This window comes from Neofelis nebulosa, chromosome 9 (genome assembly GCF_028018385.1).
Source record: "Neofelis nebulosa isolate mNeoNeb1 chromosome 9, mNeoNeb1.pri, whole genome shotgun sequence".
Lineage (NCBI taxonomy): Eukaryota > Metazoa > Chordata > Mammalia > Carnivora > Felidae > Neofelis > Neofelis nebulosa.
The window spans coordinates 117,010,310-117,033,478 of record NC_080790.1 but is presented as its reverse complement, the minus strand read 5'-3'; the positions used below and the strand labels follow the sequence as shown (position 1 = coordinate 117,033,478).

The 23,169-nt window shown below is 36.9% G+C and overlaps 1 protein-coding gene across 4 annotated transcripts in view; it reads right to left on the bottom strand.

Annotated features, from left to right (window-relative positions):
- Nucleotides 1-23,169, bottom strand: part of ITCH (itchy E3 ubiquitin protein ligase) — a 143,674-nt gene that overhangs the window by 58,178 nt on the left and 62,327 nt on the right. For all 4 annotated transcript variants that reach the window (XM_058685351.1, XM_058685353.1, XM_058685350.1 and 1 more), the window contains 3 exons: nucleotides 19,126-19,250; nucleotides 17,914-18,051; nucleotides 8,214-8,259 (listed from right to left, as the gene is read on the bottom strand). In XM_058685351.1, the coding sequence (XP_058541334.1) occupies nucleotides 8,214-8,259; nucleotides 17,914-18,051; nucleotides 19,126-19,250 (309 nt within the window). The remainder of the gene's footprint in view (nucleotides 1-8,213; nucleotides 8,260-17,913; nucleotides 18,052-19,125; nucleotides 19,251-23,169) is intronic.

Sequence of the window (23,169 nt, the reverse complement as noted above, 5' to 3'; positions counted from 1 at the left end):
TTCACTATTCACATTTTCTCCTAAAGGTTTTATAATTTAATTTTTTTGAACTCAATTTTCTTTAAAAATTTTTAAGTTTATTTTGAGACAGAGACAGCATGAGTGGGGGGAGGGGCAGCGAGAGAGAATCCCAAGCTGGTTCCGCGCTGTCAGCACAGAGCCCGATGTGGGGCTCAAACCCGTGAAGCCGTGAGATCATGACCTGAGCCAAAACCACGAGCTGGGCACTTAACTGACTGAGCCACCCAGGCAACCCTGAACTCAATTTTAAAGTCAACCTGGAATCTACTCTGATCTTGGACAAGATAAAGCTCTAACTTGATTTTTTCTTTTTCCATATATAGCCAGTTTTCCTTGGCTTAATTAGTCTAGTATCTCATTCTCTTCTGCAGTATTTGACAGCATTAAATACTCCATCTTTTAAGATGGTTTACTTATTTTGGGAGAGCGCGTGTGCAAGGGGGGAAGGGGCAGAGAAAGAGAGGGGCAGAGAGAATTCCAAGCAGACTCAGAGCTGTCTGCACAGAGTCCATTGTGAGGCTCTATCTCACGAACTGTGAGATCATGATCTGAGCCAAAATCAAGAGTCAGAAGCTTAACCAACTGAGCCACCCAGGTGCCCCAATTACCTCATCTTTTAAAACCATTTTCTCTTAACTTCTTTGAGTTAATCTTGTATGCCCACTTCTAACCATCTCTTCTTCAATTTGTCTTCTTCCTCCCATTCACTAAATATAGGTTCCTATGGTTCTGTTCTGAATTTTTCCCTAGAGTCTCAAATTTTATGATTTCAAAGATCATCTCTAAAATGGTTCCCAAATCGAATCACTTATCCTTGTTGCATTCCCATCCTCTGGTACCAAATTATCAACTGAATGCAGGAGATCTAGAATAACTCTCCAGTTGTAAGGCTAGTATTCCTCTCATGGTCTGATTCTATGGGTGGCACTGCTATCCTCCCAGGCAACTTGACTTTTCTTCTCTCCTGTTCCTCTTGACGCTTAATACCTAAGTCTCACTGATTTCACTTCCACATTCTCTCCCTACTCTTCTACCACCATTGCCCCAGTTCTAACCCTCCTTATCTCTCACTGTATTACTATAACAACTTCCCACATAGGTCTCCCCCACCTTCACTCACCACCAGATAATACAAGCTATACACAATTACCAAATAAAATAAAATACTTTTTCCTATGGAGTTTTGATCATGCCAATGCCCCAAATGCTTTTAGAGATCTTCCTCTCCACAGAAGGATTCTATGAGCCTATACAGGCATACCTCAGCAGTATCAGTTCTAGACCACTGCAATAAAGTCAATATTTTTGTTTCCCAGTGCATATAAGTTATGTTTACACTATACTGCAGTCTATTAAATGTGCAATAGCATTATGTTTAAAAAAATTTTTACTTACCTTAATGTAAAAATACTTTGTTACTAAAAAAATCCTACCCATCATCCACACTGAATGTGATTCAAGTCTTAATCTCCTTGCTAGTGGAGGGTCTTGCCTTGATATTGATGGCTGCCGACTGATCAGGGTGGTGGTGGTTGCTGAAGGTTGGGGTGGCTGTGGCAATTTCTTAAGAAAACAATGAAGTCAGCCACAACAACTGATTCCTCCTTTCACAAAAGATTTCTCTGTAGCAATGCTGTTTGATAGCATTTTACTGAAGTAGAACTTCTTTCAAAATTGGAGTCCATTCTCCTAAAACCTGCTGCTGTTTAATCAATTGAGTTTGTGTAATATTCCAAATCCTTTTTGTCATTTCGACAATCTGCACAGCTTCTTTACTAGGAATAGATTTGATCCTAAGAAACCCCTTTCTTGAACTCATCCATAAGAAACAACTCCTCATCCATTTAAGTTTTGACATGAGATTGCAGCAATTCAGTCATATCTTCAGGTTCCACTAATTCTGGCTCTCGCTATTTTTGCCACATCTGCAATTACTTCCTCCACTGAAGTCGCAAACCCCTCAAAGTCATCCATGAGAACTGGAAAAAATTTTTTTCCAACTCCTGATAATGTTGATATTGTGACCTCCTCCCATGAATCACAAATGCTCTTAATGGCATCTAGAATGGTTAATCCTTTCCAGAAAGTTATTACTTTGCCCAGATCCATGAGAGAAATCACTACCTACAGCAATCATAGCCTTAAGAAATGTATTTCTTAAATAATAAAACTTGAGAGACAAAATTATCCCTTGATCCATGGGCTGCAGAATGGATGCTGTATTAGCAGGCATGAAAACCTTAACCTTGTTACACATCAGCATCAGAGCTCTAGGTGACCAGACACATTGCCAATTGGCAGTATCATTTCCAAGAATCTTTTTTCTGAGTAGTAAGTCTCAACAGGGGGCTTAAAATATTCAATAAACCTTGTAAACAGATGTGCGATCATCCAGGCTTTGTCATTCTGTTTACAGAGCACAGGCAGAGTAGATTTAGCATAATTCTTAAGGGCCCTAGGATTTCTGGAATGGTCACTGAGCACTGGCTTCAACTTAAAGTCAGCAGCTGCAATAGGCCCTAGCAAGCCAGTCAGCCTATCTTTTGAAGCCAGGCATTAACCTTCTCCTCTCCAGCTATGAAAGTCTTAGATGGCATCTTCTTCCAATATAAGGCTGTTTCATCTACACTGAAAATCTGTTGTTTAGTGTAGCCACCTTCATTAATTAGCTACATCTTCTGAATAACTTGCTGCTTCATCTTGTGCTTTTATGTAAACGGAGATTGTTTCCTTCCTTAAACCTCATGAACCAACCACTACTGGCTTCAAACTTTTCTTCTGCAGTTTCCTCACCTCTCTCAGCCTTCACAGAATTGAAGAGAATTAGAGTCTTGCTCTGGATTAGGTTTTGGCTTAAGGGAATGTTGTAGCTGGTTTGATCTTCTATCCAGACCACTGAAACAGTCTCCATATCAACAGTAAGTCTGTTTTGCTTTCTTACCATTTGTGTGTTCACTGAAATAGCACTTTAAATTTCAAGAACTTTTCCTTTGTACTCACAACTTGGCTAGCTGTTTGGCACAAGAAGCCTAGCTTCTGGCCTATCTAGGCTCTCAACATGCTTTCCTCACTAAGATTAATCATTTCTAGCTTTTCATTTCAAGTGAGAGACATACTATTCTTCCTTTCACTTGAGCACTTAAAGACCACTGTAGGGTTATTAACTGGCCTAACGGTTGTGACTCAGGGAACAAGGAGGCCCAAGGAGAGGGATGGGGAACAGCCTATCAGTGGAGCAGTTAAAACACCCACAACATTTATCAATTAAGTTCACTGTTGTATATGGGCAGAGTCTGTGATGCCCCCAAACAATTACAATAGTAACATCAAAGATCACTGACCACAGATTACCATTACAAACACAATAATGACAAAGTTTGAAACAGAGCAAGAATTACCAAAATGTGAGAGAGACACGAGTGAATGTTATTAAAAATAATGGCACTGACAGATTTGCTCAATGCAGGGTTCCCACAAACCTTTAGTTTGTTTAAAAAAAAAAAATCAAAGTATCTGCAAAGCACAAAATGAGGGATACCTATATTTACAAACCAAAACCTCCATCTGGCCCCAACCTATGTAACACTAAAAATAACTAACACTTTAGGTCGCAGTAAAGCATGACAATTATGAGTTCAGGCTCTGAAGGTAAGGCAATTGCAGGTTCAACTGTGCCACTACACTATTAACTCAGGCAAGTTCCTTTCCCTTTCTTAGGCTTAGTTTTCTTATCACCCATAAAAATGATCCATACCTACCTACCTCACAAAAGTGTTTAAGTGAAATGACAGGAAACATGCTCATACTGCCTGACACAGAAGAGACAATAAATATTAACTAATGGATTCTACTCTCAAATTCACCACCTACCATTTTCCCCTTTCAATTACCCTATTTTTATCTAGACACTGTGAGTGAAGATTTCTAACAACACACCCTATGTTGTTCCCCATCTCTATAACTGTTTTTCTTCCTTCCACCTAGAACCCCTTCCCCTGTCCAATTTCCCAAGGCATGCAAAACCAAATTACAACTACGCTTTATGGTCTTAGGTCAAATGCTATTTCTTCCATGAAGCTTTTATAATTTTGGTTTATATACTGATTTACATTTTTTTTTAAATTTTATTTATTTTTGAGACAGAGAGAGACAGAGCATGAGCAGGGGAGGGGCAGAGAGAGAGGGGGACACAGAATCCAAAGCAGGCTCCAGGTTCTGAGCTATCAGCACAGAGCCCGACGTGGGGCTCGAACTCACAGACTGTGAGATCATGACCTGAGCTGAAGTCGGATGCTCAACCAAATGAGCCACCCAGGCGCCCCCTGATTTACATTTTTTAAAACCATCATGTATTATTTTCTAATAATAAAAACAGTTCTTGAAGAAACCAAATTCAAACTAGTTCTGAAGTAAAACAGTATGAGATTAAGGCAGAATGACAATTCTGTAAGCCTAGATTTTCAAGAAATAGACTTCATTATATAACTGAAAAAATTTCCCAAAACAGTTTGTTGTAATCTAAGAAATACCTGTAAGTCTAACCATAGTGTTTCTCAAAGTGTATGGTGTGATCTAACACTATAGGCATCACCTGGAAACTTCTGAGAAGTGCAAATCTTAGGCCCAAACGTAGACCTAACAAATTAGGAACTGGAGATAAGACCATAATCTGTGGTTGAACGAGTCTTCCAAGTGATTCTGATACACTCTGAAGTTTGAAAAACATAGCCATACTAAAAGAGCACTGGTGGTTTTAGTTCTTTTAGTAAAGGGTGTGAAACTAAAACTTGAAATGGATTTTGAAAACGTGGAAACCTATACACTGTATAGAATTGTCAGTGTGAACTCACCACCTCCATTATCTTTAAAAGGAATTAGCTACTAATTACATGCTACTATGGCTTTGTTCCTCTGCTCCACATTCTTATAAACCTCTGCTTATCTCACCATGCATATATATCTAACTTATACATAAGCCCAGATGTTTATGGACAGGATAAAGAACCCTGGAGAACCAAGATGCTAATACAGTAAGGTCCTAACAGCCAATAAAGTACTTCTAACAACAAAATCTTAAATACTAGGTGCCAATCATCTTGAACTTCATAAAAATGACAGAAGACAATGTTGAATAATATAGGACATCCAGACATGCTACAGAGGAAAGCAGACTAACAAGACTATATTCACAGTATACAATAGGGCCTGAATTAGGACAAAAAGGTAATGTAACCTAAAGTTGTTTAGTATTCTTCCTAAATGATAACTGGGCAAGAAATTGGAGGGGAGGGGCACAAAACCCTTGTTCACTGGGTATATACTGCCCTGCTTTTTAGTCTTATAGTTATGAAGTAAGCAAATAAAAGCAAAGGGAAAAAGCCAGTCATGGCCATGATCATTGTGTAGTAACATTTAACAGCATTTGACAGTTTACAAAATGCTTTTCAAACCCATCATCTCAGAGATACACTCTCTGGAGTAAAAGCTAACATAAAGGAATTCATACTTAACACAAAAGACATGCTTAAAGATTATTCTGGCAGTCTCAGAAACCTAAAAGACACTATTCCTCAGATTACTACTTCACTTGGGTAGAAGCATTGATTAAATAAATGGCATGAAGCTAGGGCTCCAGGAATGCCTTTGTAAGACATTTACAGTTGACTAGAGTGGTTTCATAAAGCACTTTAAGAATGAGACTTGTAGGAGTAACTAGCTAGCTCAGTCAGTAGAGCATGCGACTCTTGATCTTGGGATTCTAAGTTTGAGCCCCACGTTGGGTATAGAGAGTACTTTAAAAAAAAAAAAATAGAAAAATTAAAAATAATGAGATTTGTAAAAATAGTGACTTAAATGAACCTTTCTTGTTTTTAAATTGTATTTATTTTGAGAGAACGAGAGAGAGAGAGAGAGGGAGGGAGGGAGGGAGGGAGGGAGAGAAGAGAAGAGAGAGAGGGAGAGAAGAGAGAGAGGGAGAGAAGAGAGAGAGGGAGAGAAGAGAGAGAGGGAGAGAAAATCCCAAACAGGTTCAATACTGTCAGCATGGAGCGCAACAAGGCAGGACTTGATCCCATAAACCGTGAGATCATGACCTGAGCTGAAATCAAGAGTCAGCCAACTGAGCCACCCAGGCGCTCCTTAACTGAACCTTTCAATGAGCATACAAAATTCTATGACATTCTCACTTATTAATGGAAAAATATGGGTTTATTATATAAAATAGGAGTTACCTGATGAACACAAACTGAAATATTAAAACATTATGGAGAAAATTTCAGGAATTCAAAACTCTAATTAAACATAAAACTAAGGGGAGGCACAAGAGGCTAGAGTTGTCTCCCCATCTACAGAGATATGTATATTTCTTTTCTATTGCTTTTTAATCACACTGAGAATAAAAGCAGTTATTATTCCGTGGACAAGATGTTACTAGTCCTTAATATTCCACCTCTTCAGAGATTAGTATAAGAGATGAGTTTTTGTCACAGGAGTGACTCTGAAAGGAGATCTCTATTAGATAAAAGAGAATAGCTTTACACACTTTAATTTTCCCAAAGATCTTGGTGAGTTGTCTTTAACTTTATTATAAAATTTTCCATAAATCACAAAAGTAGACAAACTAGTAGCACAAATACCCTATCAACTCAGTTTCAACAACCATTAACATTTTGTTCTACTTGCTCCACCTCTCCTCTCCTGCCACCACCTAACACGGTAATACCCCATCTTTCAGGGTATTTTCCCTTATGTTCTGTGATACTTCTACACTTCTCCTCTTCTGATCATTACTTCTGTGGTTCATCATTTTCCTACCTACTGTTTACTCAGTTTGGGAAAAAGGAGGAATCCAATGGGATTTTGTAACTCTCTAAGATATGTTACTTACTGCCTTAAGACTAGGAACATCTCCTTTTCTAAATTTATCTCTCATTACCAGTCTTCTAGCATAACACTAAACACCTAAATGTTTAAATCAGTTAACACTCAAGGCATTCAACACTTTTTAGGCCCTAGATGTCAAGGCAGATAAGCCCATGAAAGTGGTGAATCCACTGGCACCTGGCTGCCTCAGTCAGAAGAGTATATGACTCTTGATCTCAGGATTGTGAGTCTGAGCCCCACACTGGGTATAGAGATAACTAAAAGAAATAAATAAACTTAAAAAAAAAAAAAAGTGCTGAATCTAGGGTTAGAGTGAACAACTGGTACAAATCACTGGTCCTCTCAACAAAGGCTCAGAAGATACCATAGATGGTGACGATCTTCCCATATACCCAAAGCTTATAACCCAGCTTTTCTAGAAAAAAAAAATTTAACAGTCCAGTGATGGCCCTGGGATTCTGAACTCCTTGTCTTTGAAAAAGTGCAAATATATTCACTTTCAACAAGCTGAAGGAAATATTAGCAATTTGGGTATCCCTGGGCTACTCCAAAGAACTGCAGTCAAATAAGCTAAGTATTTTGAAACATTCATAAATATTTCCTTTCTTACCTTGAGCCCTAAATTTCTTTTTAAAGATTTTATTATTTAAGTAATCTCTATACCCAACATGGGCTCAAACTCACAACCCCACGATCCAGAGTTGTATGCTCCACCAACCGAGCCAGCCAGGTGCCACTGAGTCCTGAATTTTTTTTTTTTTAATTTACATCCAAATTAGTTAGCATATAGTGCAACAATGATTTCAGCAGATTCCTTAGTGCCCCTTACCCATTTAGCCCACCCCCCCCCACAACCCCTCCAGTAACCCTCTGTTTGTTCTCCATATTTAAGAGTCTCTTCTGTTTTGTCCCCCTCCCTGTTTTTATATTGCTTCCCTTCCCTTGTGTTCATGTGTTCTGTGTCTTAAAGTCCTCATATGAGTGATGTCATAGGATATTCATCTTTCTCTAATTTCGCTTCGCATAAATACCCTCTGATTCAATCCACGTAGTTGCAAATAGCAAGACTTCATTCTTTTTGATTGCCGAGTAACACTCTATTGTATATATATATATATATATATATATACCACATCTTCTTTATCCATTCATTCGCCGATGGACATTTGTGAACCCTAAATTTTTTGACATTTCTTTATTCTTGTATCAGTCTAAACTTTTGCTTTAGTCAAACTAAAGTTCTGACTAAAATGGTTATTTATTCTCCCTGGTCTCTTCTTATATTCTTTGGTGAACAAGTGAAATCTTACCTTGCTTCATCCTTGGGTCTAGAGCCATCATCATTCTGTGAAGCACCTTGAACGTCAATAAAATTTACACAGAAAATGAGTTTCAAAAAGTGATTTTCACCTTTTTCCTAACAGGCAAAGCATTTTATTAAATCTTGTAGAACACACTATAACTTAAATTCCAACATGATATTTAAAGGAAAAATGTGATAAAATGTTCATATGATTGAAATTAAAAAATGTTTACCAAAATTTTGTGCAAATGCTTTTTAGGTCTAGGAGATGCTAATTAGTCAAGGTATTATTACTGATGTCCTACTTCTGCCTTTTAAAATATATATGTGCTTGGTTCTAATTCAAATCTAATATTTTAGCCATCTTTTATATTCCAAATACCTCACACAAAATACTGATAACCAGCAGGATAAGGAATAAAACAGATTCTGAAAACAGAAAAGCCAGTAACATCTCTCTTATGCAAGGGCTTGGCAAATAACTTCAAGAAAAGGAAAGGTACCAACTAATCTCAAGTGGCAAATTAATGCCACAAATTTCACACTTTCTTCAAATTTCATTCATGCAAAATAACCTGAGGATTCAGTAAGGGCCTGTGCACTATAAAAACATTAGACGGTAGGCACACTGATTGCAGCAAAAATAGCAGACAGAGAAGGAAATACTGTAAAATGCAGAAACAAGAACTCAAGTTTATCAGTCTATTTTAAGTTAGTTAAAGAATAATAAATAGTCCCTAGGGCATCTGGGTGGCTCAGTCAGTTAAGCATCTGACTTTAGCTCAGGTCATGATCTCATGGTTCATGGGTTCAAGCCCTACATTGGGCTCTGTGTTGACAGCTCAAAGCCCGGAGCCTGCTTCTGTGTCTCCCTCTCTCTCTGCCCTTCCCCCACTCGTGCTCTGTCTGTCTGTCTGTCTCTCTCTCTCAAAAATAAACATTAAAAAAAAAAAAAGGCCCCGGGGCACCTGGGTGGCTCAGTCGGTTGAGCGTCCGACTTCAGCTCAGGTCATGACCTCACAGTTCGTGGGTTCGAGCTCCACATCAGGCTCTGTGCTGACCGCTTGCTCAGAGCCTGGAGCCTGCTTCAGATTCTGTGTCTCCTCTCTCTGCCCCTCCCCCACTCACGCTTTGTCTGTTTCTCAAAAATAAATAAATGTAAAAAAAAAATTTTTTAAGTCCCCAAATACATAGTTTTAAACAGTAAAATCATCACTACATTACTCCAAACCATAATTAATAGATTAATTTCATTTAAAAAATGCTGAATCACGACTACACTATACCATACTCAGCAAGGTTGCCAGGAATATCATCTTGTCTAAAAATATTACATTAAAAAAAGTAGGGGGCATAAAAGGTACAGCATAAGGAATATAGTCAATAATATTTTAATAGTGTTGTTTGGTGACCGACTGTAGCTATACTTGCAGTGAGCAAAGCATAATATACAGATTTGTCCAATCAATAGGTTGTACACCTGAAACTAATGTAACTTTGTGCATCAACAATCCTTCAATTAAAACAAAAAGCTTACCAAAAAAAAAAAGTACAAGTGGATAACCAGACAATATGGTATACGTATGCAATGGGAAACTATCAGTAATAAAAAGGAACAAATAACTGAATCGTGCTATGTCGTGGATGAACCCAAAAAACCCTGTGCTAATAAGTAAAAGAAGTCTGACACAAAGACCGCACACATTGTACCATTCCCATTTATAGGAAATGTCCAGAAAACACAAATTTTTGGAAAAAAAAAATAGATTAGTGGTTGCCTAGGGCTAGAGGTGGGAATAGAATTTCCTGTAAATAAGAGGATCTTACCAGGGGGATGAAAATGTTCTAATCCTGATTTACAGTAATGGTTGGGTCACTCAGTTAAATTACTAAGAATTATTAAACTGGATATTAGCAATGAGTGAATTTTATGAAATATAAATCTCAATAAAGCTGTTAAAAATGGCTCAAACCCATGAGCTGTGAGATCATGACCTGAGCCAAAGTCGGCCACTTAGCTGACTGAGCCACCCAGGAGTCCCTAAAAAAATTTTTTTAATGTTTATTTTTGAAAGAGAGAAAGAGCACAAGTGGGGAAGGGGTAGAGAAAGAGAGGGAGAGAGAGAATCCCAAGCAGGTTCCATACTATCAGTGCAGAGCCTGACTTGTGGGGCTCAATCCCACCAACTGTGAGATCATGACCTAAGCTGAACATGACCTGAGCTGAAATCAAGAGTCGAACATTTAACTGACAGCCACACAGGCACCCCTGAAAAGAGTACATTTCAGTTTTACAAGAATTTTTAATTTTTTAATGTTTATTTATTTTGGGAGAGAGAGAAAGAAACAAAAGAGAGAGAGACAGAGAGAGACAGAGCATGAGCAGGGAAGGGGCTAAGAGACCAGGAGACAGAATATGAAACAGGCTCCAGACCCTGAGCTGTCAGCACAGAGCCTGATGCGGGGCTCAATTCCACTAACCACGAGATCATGACCTGAGCCAAAGTCAGACGCTTAACTGGCCGAGCTACCCAGGAGCCCCTACAAGAATTATTTTTAGGGGCGCCTGGGTGGCGCAGTCGGTTAAGCGTCCGACTTCAGCCAGGTCACGATCTCGCGGTCCGTGAGTTCGAGCCCCGCGTCAGGCTCTGGGCCGATGGCTCGGAGCCTGGAGCCTGTTTCCGATTCTGTGTCTCCCTCTCTCTCTGCCCCTCCCCCGTTCATGCTCTGTCTCTCTCTGTCCCAAAAATAAATAAAAAAAAAACGTTGAAAAAAGATTTAAAAAAAAAAAAGAATTATTTTTATATGGAATATATTGCCTCAAATAGCTGATGAGACATAAATGAAATCAGGAAATGAAATTTAAAAATCCAGCACAAGTTACTAAAATTAATCAATTAGTATCCCACTTTTCTCAAAAATTAAGAAAACCACTTTCAGGGGGAGTGCATCAGAGTGGCTCAGTTGCTTAAGCATCTAACTCTTGGTTTTGGCTCAGGTCATGATACCATGGTTTGTGAAATCGAGCCCTGCACTGGGCTCTGTGCTGACAGCACAAAGCCTGCTTGGGATTCTCCATCTCCCCTGCCCAGCATGCACATGCTCATGCTCTCATGCTCTCTCTCAAAATAAATAAATAAACTTAAAAAAAAAATCTGGAACATTCCATTTAAATCTACCAATAAGTGACACTTCTAAACTTTTTCATTTATTACAAAAAGCACAGTATTTAATCACAGACTTTGAGGCCAAACTGCCTGACTTTATATTGTAGCTTCATCATGTACTAACATTGTGACTTCAGAAAACTACACTTGCCTTTCCTGTGCCTTTTACCACTTATAAAATGGGGACAATAATGATACCTACTTCACAGAATAGTTGTGAGGATTACACATAAAGATTTAGAACAGTACCCAGCACATAAGCACTCCATGAATATTAGCTATTACTGTTTCTCAAAATTACATTTCATTTATAAGTACAAAGGCCATTTTCATCCACTCAATACAGGTGAGGTCATGACTATGAAATTTTTTTAAATGTTTATTCGTTTTTTGAGAGAGGGAGAGAGACAGAGAGTGGGGGAGGGGCAGAGAGAGAGGGAGACATGGAATCTGAAGCAGGCTCCAGGTTCTGAGCTGTCAGCACAGAGTCCAACATGGGGCTCAAACTCACAAACTGAGAGATCATGACCTGAGCTGAAATTGGACGCGTAACTAACTGAGCCACCCAGGTGCCTCAATGGCATAAATTATACAGACCTAATTCTGTGCTTCCAGAGAATAGTTTTTAAAAAAGGCACAAAATATCTGATACTTATACAATGAATGTCCAAGAAGAGAACAGTGATCTTAAAGTTTGCATTTTATAAATGTATTGTTCTTTAGAAGTATTCCTACTGTCAATTTCCGTAAGAAAAAATGATCAGATTTCTAAATGCACACATTTTATCCACAGGACCCTTTGGAAGATCTATAAAGATCTCTTCTATTCAGTGAACTACTCAAAAGGGGTTCCCTGCCATAAAAGAACTAACTGGTAGATGAAGCAATTTAACACACTGTTCTATTTCCTGGTGCCTAGCAATCTCAAAGCAAAACAAACAAGTGAACTGATACTAGAGCAGGAACAAGGTGAAGTAAGCAAATTTGAAGGAAAAAAAAAAAAAAAAGGTTATCCTGATGGCTATTATCAGCTCTGAGATGAATCAGAAAAGAAGGCTTGGGTTAGCACCAAGTGAAAGAACTGAACCAGAGATAGCCACATTAGGCTAGGGACTTGAAAGGAGATGAGGTGTTTCTAGGTATGTGGCACACCCTACACTAGCAGAAGCAAAAGAAACTTTCTCTTAGACAATTAATCCCCAATTTAGGCCCCTAAAATTCCCACAGACTATGATTAAAAATAAACTGGCAATCAAAGAGCAGCAAACACATAAGAAAACAAGTCTCAATGAAGGACAGACATAAAAATATATCCCCGGGGGCATCTGGGTGGCTCAGTCAGCTAAGCATCCGACTTTGGCTCAGGTCATAATCTCACGGCTTGTGGATTCACTTTCCACATCAGGCTCTCTGCTGACAGCTCAGAGCCTGGAGTCAGCTTTGGATTCTGTGTCTTCATCTCTTTGCCTCTTCCCTGCTCACGCTCTTTATGTGTGTCTCTCTCTCAAAAATAAATAAACATTAAAAAAATTTTTTAAATAAAAATAAAAAATAAAAATATACCCCCAAAGATCTCTGATATTGGAATTTTCCTTTTTTGTTTGATATTGAAATTTTCAAATGGGGAATATTAAAAAAACGTATCAAAAGAAAATGAACAAGAAAAAACAAGAAATTATCAAATAAGCTCCAGCAATTGCATTCCTAGGAATATACCCAAGATAAATTAAAAACATGTGCACAAAGAAACTTGCACACAAATGTTTGTAGCAGCATTATTTGTGATTCATTAATAACCAAAAGGTGGGAAAGTAAGTCATGTGTCCACCAGAAGATGAATGCATAAACAAACTGTGGCAGAATCATACAGTGGAATATTATTCAGCCACAAAAAAGGAAGTACTGATACATGCTTCAACTTTGATAAACCTCGAAAACAATATGCCAAGAATCCAGACACAAAAGGTCATGTACTATATGATTCCTTTTTTATGATCTATCCAGAATAGGCAAATCCCTAAAGGCAAAAAGCATATTAGAGATTACCAAGGGTTGGGGGTGGGGAATGGGGAGTGATTATATAATGGACAATGGTTTGTTTTTCTGGGGTGATGAAAATGTTTTGAAATCAGAGGTGGTAGATACTATCATTATGTATATACTAAATGCCACTGAATTGTACACTTTATAAGGTTAGTTGTATGTTATGTAAATTGTACCTCAAAAGAATCACAACAAAAAAGGACATATTTGAGAAACAATAAATGCTGTAAAACTGAAAGTGCATCATATCAATATATAGGAGAAATTCCATTCTCAAGTATATATCCCACACAGACTCTTCAAACTGTACCAGGAGACATATAAATGACTAAACGCAAAAATATTCAATTATGACTGTATGTTCTTAATGGCAAAACCTGAAAAGAAATCAGATTGTCTTTTGACATAAAAATGGATAAACTGTGGTATATTCACCTAACAGATTATCATATAGCAACAAAAATAAATGAATTACAGAGAAGTACTATGGATAAATTTTAAAAGGCAAAAATCTGTTTTCATAGAGCTCAAGAAAAAGTGCAAGTAATAGACTGCTTAGGGACATGCACAGGTGATAAAAAAATGTTTAAGCAAGGAAATGATAAATTCAAAATTTAGAGTAGTGATTATCTGTAGGGGAAAGACAGATTTCTAGGGAGGAAAATACAGGAGTATATAATGACTGTTAATGCTCTAATTTCTAAGGTGTGTAGCAGTTATGGGTGAATAATTTATGCTGGTTTATGTATTACACATGTTAAATATAAGAATATATGTAATATATATGAGAATATAAGTCAAAATACTTTGTAAATTGTATAAATGGATGAAGAATTCAGCAAAGTCTTACTCTAAACCAATGACTGTATTACAGCCTTAATATTTGGATTTTTAAAGTAGAACTAGTGGAAATAAAGTTTTCCTGGCTTTTTGAGGAGGGTAAACTAGTTAATATTTGAACATATATACAAAAACATTCAAAGATAAGTCAAATAAGTTTATCTCCATAAAATAATTAGTTGGTACCCAGATCCAGTTGATATCAGTAATTTCAAGTAATATTTGGTAAAGCAAAAAATTTAAGCTAGTTTCTTAGAGTTTATTATACTGATAAGAAAACATTATAGATACATTCATATAAAATGGCGATTTACATTAAAATTAAAAGGAACCACAAAAACTAGAGTCTAATGAAAGAAAGAATGAGATACAGTCAAAATGGAATGGAACATACATATTAAGAACCAAAGGTCACATATGCCAAAACCTATCTCCAAATTAATTTTAAATACATCCAGAGTATGCATGGTAAAGAATAAAGATCTTTACAAGAATATGTTCTTATTTTATAATCATAAATTTAAAAGTAAAATAGATTTTTATTTGTCTTTAGGAAAAATGTCTTTGACAGTAATGGTTTTCAGTGTTTCCTACTGGAGGTCATATTTAGGAAGACAGGTATTAAACTAATGATCTACCACTACCAGCAGCCCAAGAGGTAAAAACAGATGAATGGGAAGTTCTTGCAGATATGAACTGCCCACACTCGATTTGTTGACTGACTTTAGATCTGAGTGCTAAAGCAGTAAATCTGTGTAACTAATAAAGGATTCTTCCTAGAGATTCATAAAAGGCAACTCTGTACTTAAAGAGAGGAAAACACCAGGACAAATTATGAAGTTATTTTCTAAATCAGAGAAGTAAGAAAGAATATCAAAGAAAATGTGACAACTACAACTAAGATGCTCAGTTGCATATTAACCTTGTTCTCTGAGCCAGCATGGGGTTGGGAAGGTGGGGTGAGGATATAAAGCTCTCTAGTTTTCAAATAAAGCCTGAAGATAAGCATGAAGAAAAAACAAACACGTTGAGTAAATTTTGTTTCACTTGAAAAAGGTTTACTTATTTAACTGTCATTTAAAAAAAATTTATCCACCAAAAACAATGAGCCAAAAATGTCTAAGTACCCAAAGAGATAATACTGTCTCATCAGGAAAATCCAACATTCCCAGTAAATCTACATTTATAGCAAGCTATTATTTGGTGACTTTTAATACTAAAATTCAGTGATTTCTTTTCATAAACATTATTTAAAAATTAACCAAAAATATTTAAGTCTACAAGAACAAATTTCTTCTAAGAACCATTCTACATGTTCTTCCACAAAAAAACTTGACTGGGATGCCCGGCTGGCTCAGTAAGTAGAACATGTGTGATCTTGGGGTTGTAAGTTTGAGCCCCACGTTGGGTATAGAGATTACTTAAGAACAAAATCTTAAAAAAATTTTTTAAAACAAAACACTACCTCTAACATTCTCAGGGGAAAAAAATAATCTAAAAATCTTTAACAGTAGAAAATTATTAAAATACAAAAGCAATCCCCCTCACCCCCCTACCTCCCCAGTTCTTATCCAACCAACCTATGCCAGGTGCTAGAAATTCAATTTTAGTGGTAACCTCTTATTTTCATTTCTGGTTTATAATTAAAGTTACAGAAATGGAACCAAAGAACAATCTAAGTGTAGTTCCCATCATGCATGCTTGTGAACTAGACCAGATTTTGTCTGCTTACAACTCATGACTTGATTCAAAGTTTCTCGGTTTCTAAGTGTGAATCAATTGGAAAGAATAGGAAACATCAACAAATATTTGTATTTCAATCTTGACTCTGCATGATACTAATTGGTGTGATATTGGACTTATTATTTCAATTATCAGAGTCTCAATTTCCTTATATGCAAAATGCAGGTTGTGCCTTACTAAAGCTACGATGGTTAAATGAGTATATATGTAAACACATCGCCATAGTGGCTGGCACATGGCAAGCATTAAAAAAATGGCAGCTATTTTATCTGGCAACTCCAATCCTAAAATACACTGTGACTTTCCAATTAAAATCTCTACTTCAAATAATTATGTTAAATTCTATCAATTATTTTCTTACCTGAGTGGAAAACTGGTAACAGAAATATTCACTTTTGTGGGCAATAAACAATAAAGTTGTAAGTATAAATATACAATTTAGAGTCTACTTTAAAATATGAAAATGGATATGCTTTGTTAATTATTAAGTATTTTTCATTAGTAACAGTTTCAACTTGTAGGGGGTAAAAAACTTTAGCAGCTATAAATGCAGAGTGTAGAGCAATATAAAAATGAAATTTAACTTGTGTATTATTTTCTAGTATTTCAATTTATGGAAAAATTTGACTATTACAGAGTTCCTATGAATAGTAGTCAATTAAAATGAACTTGTCAACTCTGAAGCAGTATGACCATTTCAGAAATTTCTCTCCACCCTCACTAACCTCAAAGAAACAATCTGGAAGATACACCAGGACTGTGTTGAAGGTCCTGCTATTAAAAAAGATCATGAGTTAAAGAGGAAGTAGGAAGTCTTCCAAAGCAGAAACAGAAGAATAGCATCTGACAACTGCAAAAGGTTTCATAATGTAGTTTCTAAGTAAACAAAAAGAACTTTGTCAGACTAATCAAGAAAACCACTAATCTGCTCTTTGTCTTGGGGACTCTTAAATCGACATTTCAAGTGAAAATTTGCTTAGCACATTTGTAAGTAATGGAAAAATCTAAAAGGAATCCACTAAGAAGTACTTTTATTAAGCATGCTAGCTATATAGGCACTAATCCAGGTGCCAAACTTCTTTTAATTAGTTCATGTTTATTACTTCCTTTAACAAAAACCAGTGGGTCATAAATTGTAAGCTATGCTGGTATACGTATAATGAATTGGTTTTGTCATTATTATAACACAAAGATACCTCTGTAAATGTAGCCTACAGAAATGGAAAAGGAATGACAAATGGATTTCAGCTTGTATTGGTAGGCTAATACAGTACTAAGAAGGATTTCAAGTCAAATTTAAACTCAACTAGATACTACTACAGACAAACTATGTCTGCCATTGGCAATGGAGAGGGTATGGCATCATTTGCCATAATAATTATCATCACTGGTCTACAAAATAAATAGTTTACAAATCAATTCATTACACAGAATCAACTGTGATTCAACTTTGATTTGCAACTTTTCAACTTATAGAAAAATGTTTTATTCATAGAAACAATGCACTAAAAGGAAAATGTTTAAAATAATCAATGTCTCTTTTTATTTTTATTATTTTTTTTTAAATTTTTTTTTTCAACGTTTTTTATTTATTTTTGGGACAGAGAGAGACAGAGAATGAACGGGGGAGGGGCAGAGAGAGAGGGAGACACAGAATCAGAAACAGGCTCCAGGCTCCGAGCCATCAGCCCAGAGCCTGATGCGGGGCTCGAACTCACGGACCGCGAGATCGTGACCTGGCTGAAGTCGGACGCTTAACTGACTGCGCCACCCAGGCGCCCCTCAATGTCTCTTTTTAAAAAAAGAAATAATTTCTTTAAGGTGAAAAAGAATAGCAATAATTACATACAGCATCTATGGTGGCTAACATTAGAAAGAATCATTAAAGAGCCTATATAAAAAGTGATTACTTACTTTCTGAACATGTAGTTTCACCATTGGTAACAACTTCAGACTCTAACTGCAGCCCATCAAGACAAACTGACAAGTCTCCCATTGTCTCTGTTGGCTCTTTGTCACCTACAAGCTGTAAAGTCACAACTACTTCCTCAACTGTAAGAGAATATAATTACAGAACAAATAGTCACTTTTTTTTCTTTAAGCCATCTTAACTGTTAAAAACAATGAATGTCAGAAAAAAATTACATTTTTGTGTATATAAATTGTTTTTAGTATACTTCTCTGAGGTTTCAGGACTTTTGACACAAACATTTAAAAAAACAACAAAATTTGCTAATGTTTAATATCCATAATGTAAAATACTAAATAGCTCAATCATCTCATTTGTTATATTCATTCCATCCTTGCAGAAAATAAGCCAGCGGGATTATTCAGCAATACATGCCTGAATTTTACTGAGTGAAAACATATAAGTTAAGAATGGACTGCATCTCTTAAATCCTAAATGAGATTTAGAAAGTATGTTTTAGACAGTCAAGGGGTAGAAAAACATCTATGTTTTAAAATCATGATATATTAATCAAAACAAGCACGTTTCAAGTTTTTATATATCTTCATATAAATATATATACATACAAATAAAACCACAGCCATCTAAAATTAGGAAATTTTAAAAAAGCATTTGAAAAGACAACCTGTCAAAATATTAATCATATATGTCTTTGAAATAGAATTACATTTTTCATCTCTATATTCTTTAGTTTTCCATAATTGAGTTATAATATTTTAATAAGCACCTATTTACTAAATTTACTAAAAAATATTGGGTCAAAAATGAATGGCTAAACCAAGGTTGCTCAGAATGCTTTAAATAATTCAAAATTCGAGGCACCTGGGTGGTTCAGTTAGTTAAACATCTGACCTTTGATTTCAGCTCAGGTCATGATCTCAAGGGCTCAGAATGCAAAGCTTGCTTGGGATTCTCTCTGCCCCTCCCCTACTCAGGCTTGCAAGTGCACACGCATGCACACATTGGTTCTCTCTTTCTCTCTCAAAATAAATAAACATACATTTTAAAAAAGCTAAAGATTGTTCTCCTCATTAATATTATAACCAAGCAAACTTAAAAACAAATAGTGAACATAGTCATTCTGCACGTCTTGCACATGTATTTCTTGCAGAAAAACAAATAGCTTAACACAATTTCTGTTACTTTTACATACATACGTTTCATGTTGTTTGACTTTAAGGTTTCAAAGATATCTAATGCTGCAGTTCCCAACAAAACATCAGATTTCAGTGTCTGATGACTCCACACGCGAAAATGCAATTTACTCACAGGGGTGACAATACTAAAAGTGAAGAAAGGTTAAAAAAAAAATTATTATTTTCATTAAAATATCACAGTGGGATTCTAAATAAATTACAATTAAATTTTAATGTCTAAAATCTTCTGACTGTATCTCTTACAGTTTATTGTACAATCAATATTGCCCCTATTTTGTAATCTTACAGAAAACATCTGAATGCTACATGCTCACATTGTCATTTTCATTTGTGGCTGAACTACAGGGGCAACTTCATGCATATATCACCAACACAAGTAAAACTGCTCATCATGCTACAAACTGTTAGAAAACTTGTCTTACTTTAGTAGTATAAAAAGTTAATTTATAAATTAAATCTTTACTTTATGTCAGGTAGTATAGTGAGCCTGAGGTGATTTCATTTCATTTTCACGGCAACCCTAAGAGATGGGAATTACCACCTGCATTTTCAGATAGAGAAACCACTATTCAGAGAAGTTAATTAAGTAAGTTGCCCAGCATTCCACAGCTAGTCAGTGGCAGGCTGTAATTTGAACAAAGGTCTGAAAACAGAGGAGGAGGAGGAGGAGGAGGAGGAGGAGGGGGAGAGGAGGAGAGGGGGAGGAGGGGAGAGGAGGAGGAGGGAGGGGGGAGGGGGAGGAGGAGGAGGAGAAGAATACTATCTGTAATGGTAATTTCCAAAACAAATTTTGGGAAATCTGAACTTGCACTAAACTGCATACAAAGTGTTCTCAAAGTCACCAATTAGAAAAACAGGAACACTGTTATTATCTGCCATGGTATGGTTCAATGCTATAAAGAAAAATTCTAGGGACGGCTGGGTGGCTCTGTCAGGTAAGCATCCAACTTCAGCTCAGGTCATGATCTCACGGTTTGTGGGTTCAAGCCCCATGTTGGGCTCTGTGCGGACAGCTCAGAACTGGGAGCCTATTTTGGATTCTGTCTCCCTCTCTCTCTCTGCTCCTCCCCCACTTGTACACCTTCTGTCTCTCTCTCAAAAATAAAACATTTTAAAAAATTGAAAATGAAAGAAAAATTCTAGAAATATTTGAATTTCTCTATACTTCATTCTAAAAGGTGATGAAATTTGGGGGGACAAATAAACTCTTTCTCAGAAGGCTACCTATGTCTATTACCCTCATTATCATATTTTCACCACCATTTTAAGTTTAAACAAACTAAATGGGGATGGAATGTAAGGAATTATTAATTTTACTTTCATTTGAAAGAGGATAAAGTATACTCTCAAAGATGGTCTTATCGAAATTAATTCAATTCTAGAGAGAATGCCCACAACAGAAGCCATGTAAACATTGCAGACCAATCTGCTACAACTTAAAAATTCAGAACTTGAGCTATGAGTTCCCCCAAACATCTAGGATCAACAATAGTATTACCTTAAGAGGCTACAAGGAGATGTTTCTTTTTTCTTAACTTTTAAACCACTAAGGAGTTCATATCATTATCAGCTTAAAGAGCCTCAAGGTGCACATCTAGTGAGCAGAGCCAGCAGTTGGGAGAAACTTGATGAGTATTCAGTCAATACTCAGTTATTCTGCTAAATATCTCTCGTCATTACAGAGACTGGTGATCTTTTACAGATTTCATTTGCTTTAAAAAAACATCTGCTCATATATTTTTAAATGTAGATTCAATCTCTAATAGACCACTAATTAAAAACAAAGTCTAAGAAACTTTGTTGAAATAAATACAGATAAGCATTAGGATACTTCTCAAATTTCACTTATTTGCTCAAAATCATCATAAAGTACATCCAGATACCCTAGAAATCCAAAAGTCATGTTAAAAAAATAAAAATAAAAGTCATGTTAAAAAACAATTTAGGTATATCCAATTTGTTTTGTCATTTATTAGGAATAAATACAATACACATCAGCATGTACTATGTGAACAGCTTATAGTTTCAAATATCTCACCATTTAGAAATGAAACTTTTCCTTAGTCACTGGTTTATTTCTCTAAGGGAAGAAAATTCAAGAATTCCAAATGTTAGGAGGCGCCTATGTGGCTCAGTTGGTTAAGTGTCTGCCTTTGGCTCAGGTCATGATCTCACAGTTCACTAGTTCAAGCCCCACATTGGGCTCTCAGCTGCCACTCAAGAGCCTGCTTCAGATCCTCTGTCCCCCTCTTTCTCTGCCCCTGCCCCACTCACACTCTCTCTATTCATACTCTCTCTCTCTCTTAAAAATAAACTTAAGAAAAAAAAGAATGTTTTAAAAAATTTAAAAATGAAAAAAAAGAATTCCAAATGTTATGTAATAAAAAGAATTTTTGTATATTTGATGTGGTGACAACCAGTTATATTTTGAGCTCCATTTTAATATACATTTGGTCCCCAAACTAAATATGCTATATTATCTTGAAATCCATTTGTTGATAAATCATGTTCTCTTCCATTTTAGTAAAAACACTAAAATTAATCTATAATTGTCTTCAATGAGTGCTCAGTACCAACATGTGGTGATTTGTCATTTAGTGTTAAAAATGAGCTATATGCTACTTCTATGAATTCATCCTACAGATAAAAACACCAACATATAGTGCATGACTCTTGGTTTCAGCTCAGGTCATGATCTCACAGTTTGTGAGTTCAATCCCCATTTGGGGCTCTGTGCTGACAGTACGGAGCCTGCTTAGGATTCTCACTCTCCGCCCCTTCCCTGCTCTCTCTCTCTCAAAATAAACATTTTTTAAAAATTAAAAAAAATAAATAACACCAACATATAGACAGGCACATGGATGTATATACTGCAATGCTGCGTAATAACACAACATTAGAAACCAACTAATTAGGGGCACCTGGGTGGCTCAGTAGGTTAAGGTACGACTTCAGATCAGGTCATGATCTCACGGTTCATGGGTTCAAGCCCTGCATCAAGCTCCGTGCTGACAGTATGGAGCCTGCTTGGGATTCTCACTCTTTCCTTCTCTCTGCCCCAACCCCACTTGTACTTTCTCTCTCTCAAAAATAAATAAACTTCAAGAAACCAACAGATTTACAGGGAACTTATAAAATACACGACAGTCCATTCATATTAAGGGATATTATTAAACTATATAAGGTATGCTAGATCTATATGTATGCAGCTAGAGAGATAACCATGCTATGTATGGTTAGTATGTATGTATGCTAAGTATAAAAACAGAGTTATAGGGCACCTGGGTGGCACAGTTGGTTAAGTGTCTGACTTAGGCTCAGGTCATGATCTCACGGCTTGTGAGTTCGAGCCTTGCATGGGGGTCTGTGCTGGCAGCTTGGAGCCTGGAGCCTGCTTCAGATTCTGTGTCTCCCTCTCTCTCTCTCTGCCCCTTCCCTGCTAGCTCTCTCTCTTTCGCTCTCAAAAATAAACATACATACATACATACATACATACATACATACATACATACATACATAAAAACAGAGTTACAGAATTTTTTTTAAAGGAAGAAAACCCCTGTGTAGGTTCTGTGTGGGCATCATGATTAAAAACACAAAAACAAGGGCTGCCTGGGTAGCTCAGTTGGTTAAGCATCCAACTCTTGATCTCAGCTCAGGTTTTGATTTCACAGTGATGAGGTCAAGCCCCATGCTGGGCCCCAGGCTGGGCATGCAACCTACTTGAAAAGAAAAAGAAACAAAAAGGAAAAGGAAAAGGAAAAGGAAAAGGAAGAGGAGGAGGAGGAGGAGGAGGAGGAGGAGGAGGAGGAGGAGGAGGAGAAGGAGAAGGAGGAGGAGGAGAAGGAGGAGGAGGAGGAGAAGGAGGAGGAGGAGAAGGAGGAGAAGGAGGAGAAGGAGGAGAAGGAGGAGAAGGAGGAGAAGGAGGAGAAGGAGGAGGAGGAGGAGGAGGAGAAGGAGGAGGAGGAGAAGGAGGAGGAGGAGAAGGAGGAGGAGGAGGAGGAGAAGGAGGAGGAGGAGGAGGAGGAGGAGAAGGAGGAGGAG